The 4,129-nt window shown below is 45.6% G+C and overlaps 1 protein-coding gene across 1 annotated transcript; it reads left to right on the top strand.

Moving 5' to 3' along the window:
- The first annotated feature begins 2,225 nt into the window (after positions 1–2,225).
- On the top strand, positions 2,226–3,867 carry LOC123073741 (uncharacterized). The gene is made up of 2 exons (XM_044496788.1): positions 2,226–3,043; positions 3,167–3,867. The coding sequence occupies exons 1-2, from the start codon at positions 2,265–2,267 to the stop codon at positions 3,798–3,800; spliced, it is 1,413 nt and encodes a 470-aa protein (XP_044352723.1). The 5' UTR covers positions 2,226–2,264; the 3' UTR covers positions 3,801–3,867.
- The last annotated feature ends 262 nt before the right edge of the window (positions 3,868–4,129 follow it).

The raw sequence follows: 4,129 nt of genomic DNA, 5'->3' as shown, positions 1-4,129 counted from the left end.
CCAGCCATCAATTTTGCTGGATCTTAAAAAAAAAAACTATCTCAATATAAGAGGAATAGAAGGGAAGGTGATGATGGTCTTCTTGCCGTAGCGCTCGAAGCTAGGCGCCCCCTACTCCGCGACCTTCTCGAAGATGTCGTTGAGAAATATCGCTCTAAGAAGACTTATATTTAGGAACGGAGGAAGTATATTTTAGTGTCATGTTTAGGCCACGACACTCAGCAAAGTGGACACATGGCGCCAACTGGTGCATTCCGGCATGTTTTTGCCAAGTATACTTTGTCGAATGTCATTTGAAGCTGCACTCGGGCAAATAATTGTGGAGTGTCAGATACTGGTCACTTAGCGAAGACTTGACATGTGGCATGCTCCTAGTGATCCCTGCAATGCCAGGACTCAAATCTTTGCAGTTTTAGATTCGAGACAGCTGATAAAGAGGGAACACATGGCATGCTGGTACGCTCCAAGCTTTGCCGAGTATCTGTTGCTTGACACTCGGCAAAGTATGGACATGTGGCACCGGTCCTGTCTCCGTGTGGTTTTTGAACTTCCTTTTGCCGAGTACACTATTTCGGACATTCGAGAAAGCTTAGTTGAGTGCCCGATATAAAACATTTGGTAAAGACAACTTTGTTGATAATACCACTGGCAAGTGAGGTTTGCTAAGTGTAACACTCGACAAACACTTCATCGAGTGTTTTACGCCCTTTGCTGAATGTTCTCGACACTCGGCAAATCACTCGATTCCGCTTGTGCATGGACATGCCATCAGTGGCGACCTCGACCTGAATGAGCTCGTCTATTTCCAAGCGAGAGCCGTTAACATTAAAACGGTGACTAATGATTGAAGAGAACCACATCCGTGTCAAGAGTAAGAATGCTTGAAGCTTATTCTAGGCAAATATTGCTTCATAACTCATCTTCTCCCCTCTAGACTTCATCGTCGAGCCGGAATTTGCCTCCCTTCTTTCCGCCGCTCTCTTGATCGATGGCGGGGAGGGAACACCCGGTGTCTTCACCTCAACTAGTAGTTTAGGTTAGGGTCTTTTTAGTCCTCGCAGGTGTGGTGCTCAGGTGGATGGCAGCGCTTCTTCTTCCAGTTTGTCTTCTGTGCTCCAATCCTCTTCTAGTTCGTCCATCTAGACGTACTTGACGGAGCTCCAGCTTAGATTCCTACCATCTCCTTGCAGTGGCGAGGTTAGGGTTTGTCGATGTTTGTGTGCATGTGCGACTGGGAGATTTAATGTCAGTTGCTTCAGATCTATTCAAGAGTTCAACGGCGATGACCGCGGCTCCAGGACGTTCGCCCTTAGGGACATGTGCACGTGCATGAAGACTTCCTACTTGTCATTGAGAAAGTTGAGCTGGCTCGAGAGCATCGACAGCGGCGCGTATGTGGGTCGTTCGGTGACCTCAATGTAATGCTTTGTACTTCTGATGAACATTTATGATAGATCTAGATCTTTATGGAAAAAAAACCTGCCTTCGTGTATTTGTGATTCTTTTTAGTTGTGCAATGCACAGGCAGAAGGCATCGGTGTATTCACATTTGTTCACAACGAGCAATGCTACATCCACGTAATGATTTACATACGTTTATGGGCTGATTTGCCGCGGGATTCTTTTTATTGGATTAAGGGGGAGGAGGAGGCCCGCCCCGCCTGAAATTCAAGGGAGGACGTTTAGATTAGTTGGAGGTTTTCATAACAGGTACAGGCTTTTGTAGGTTTAGGATTTTTGGTTCGCAACACTCTAATTACAAAAAGGGTATGTCTAGGGCACATCTCACTGCACATCTAAGTGACTCAATCAAATATGAAAGAAAAAACAAAAAAAAAAAACCCCCCGCACAAATTTTCACATAAAATCAATGACATGAAATTTAGATGTGCAATACTTAGGGCACACCTATATGTGCTTTAACAAAACCTTTACAAAAGTCCTATTTCTATGGACAACTTTAGCTAACCGCTTTCAGATTGAACTAGTACGTCAGATCCGTACATAGGAATAGCAAATAGGTTCCCTGATTTTATGCACGAAAATTAAAGTAACGAGGAGACGTACGTATAGCCCAGCTCAGCCATCCACATCACGTAAAGTGTTATGTTACGATAGCCTTGTTGTATCCGTGTCCGTCTAGGTTTCCTTATTCGATCGGACTCCCTGGTCGATGCTGACTGCTGAGATATATATACCTGGTTTGTATACGTGTGTGCGCCGCCCAAAGGAAGCGATCGGATATACAGAGCATACAGAGCCAGATGGAGCAGGCGGACCACGGCGACCTGGCGGCGCTCCTGCCGGAGGACGTGCTCGCCGACGTGCTCCGTCGCGTGGCCGCGCCGCGCTGGCTCGCCGTATCGCGCTGCGTCAGCAAGGCGTGGCGAGCCATCATCGACGGCGAGGGCCTCCTGCGCACAGACCTCCCGTTTAGCGGGTTCTTCATCACCTTCGCAGAGCTCTGTTTCCCTGAATTCTTCGCCCGCCCCTTGTCGCCACTGGGTCGGCCAGCAATCAGTGGCAAGCTCGATTTCCTACCCACACCCATTAAAGTGAGCTCCGGTGGGTGGAGGCTGTACAGCTTGGATGGCGACTACTACATCCAGGATCACTGCAATGGACTCCTCTTGCTCGACGATTACGTGGTTAACCCGGCCACCCGATGCTGGAACGCTCTGCCCTCGTGCCCGCACAATCATACTAGGGATGGGGGAATGGTCCGTGGTATTTTATTACATAATTGTTATCTGGCCTTTGATCCCAAGGTGTCAGCCCACTACCAGGTGTTTGAGATCCCTTATTTGCGTTGGGGTAAAGATGAGACTGACCCTTTAGAGGAGACATCCGAATGGCCTCCATCTCCATATATCCTGCATGTATTCTCTTCAAGGAGAGGCTGTTGGGAGGAGAGGCTGTTTGTTCGAGAAGGCGATGCCGCAGGAACAGTTGCAAAGGCGCGTGTGCTCTTTGAGGGCCAGCAAAACTCGGTCTATTGGCGTGGATCCCTTTATGTGCATTGTCAAGGTGATTTTTTTATGAGGTACATACCTAGACCACTTCATTAATAATCTCTTTGATTTTGGTGTTCAGTTTTTCCCTAATGAAAGCATTATCCACACCTCTGAATTTCAAAAATTTATTGCCAATGATTTGTTTTTTGCAGAATATCTTTGTCTGAAGATAAGTACAATGTGATTAAGCCACCAATGGGTGTTGGACGGATCAATTACATAGGATTATCAGAGAAAGGAGTGTACCACGCGTCATTTGTTAAGAATCACATTCGCATATGTATACTGAATGAATCATGCGATCAGTTAGAGTGGATATTAAAGCACGACTACGACCTTAAGCCCATCCAAATGATTGATCGCCAAGTTCATGGACCCTGGATCTTAGAAGACATTAACTATGGAATCTTTCGTTCTCATCTTCCAAATATCAACAAGGAAGAAGTAATCCAGGAGAAATTTGAATGGAACTCCGACGATGATGATTTCCCTGAGAATGAAGACATGGTTGAAGTGCACCGTCGCCATCCATATTTTGAGATCGAGATACTTGGATTTCACCCATACAAAGAGATTCTCTTTTTGAGTAGGTCAGAGACCTTCAAACTAAAAGCAATGGCGTTCGCCTATCATTTGAATAGCTTCAAGATTGAAAGTTTAGGAAGCATATACCCAAGTTGTCACAAATATTTCGACTCTGGCCTTGCAAATGAAGCTCGGGAGATCGAATCTTTTCCATACACACCATGTTGTTGGATCGAAGAGATCCCAGAAAGAGTAAATTAATCTAGATGCTCCGTCTCAAACATGTTAGTATATATGTTGTTTTTTATTTGGATCGTTTTTGGTTCTGACACTGGAGCTATAAATCATTCTTTAATTATTATTACTGTCAATTTTGTTATCAAGTAGCTCGGGAGTTTCTATGTTTGAATCCCGCAAGTGGATTTGGATCTCATAGTTCTAGCTTCTGAGAGATCTCACTCAAGTGCGTAGTCTCTAAGCAACAATTTTCGGATCTGTCTATGCTCACAACCAGGAGCAGCACGGATTCTACCTGCCGCTAGCTACATCTGCAATCTTATTTGCAGGTTCATGCGTGGGGCGATTGGACA

This window comes from Triticum aestivum, chromosome 3D (assembly GCF_018294505.1).
Source record: "Triticum aestivum cultivar Chinese Spring chromosome 3D, IWGSC CS RefSeq v2.1, whole genome shotgun sequence".
Lineage (NCBI taxonomy): Eukaryota > Viridiplantae > Streptophyta > Magnoliopsida > Poales > Poaceae > Triticum > Triticum aestivum.
The sequence above is the reverse complement of the archived record's forward strand: the minus strand, read 5'-3'. Positions and strand labels throughout refer to the sequence as shown.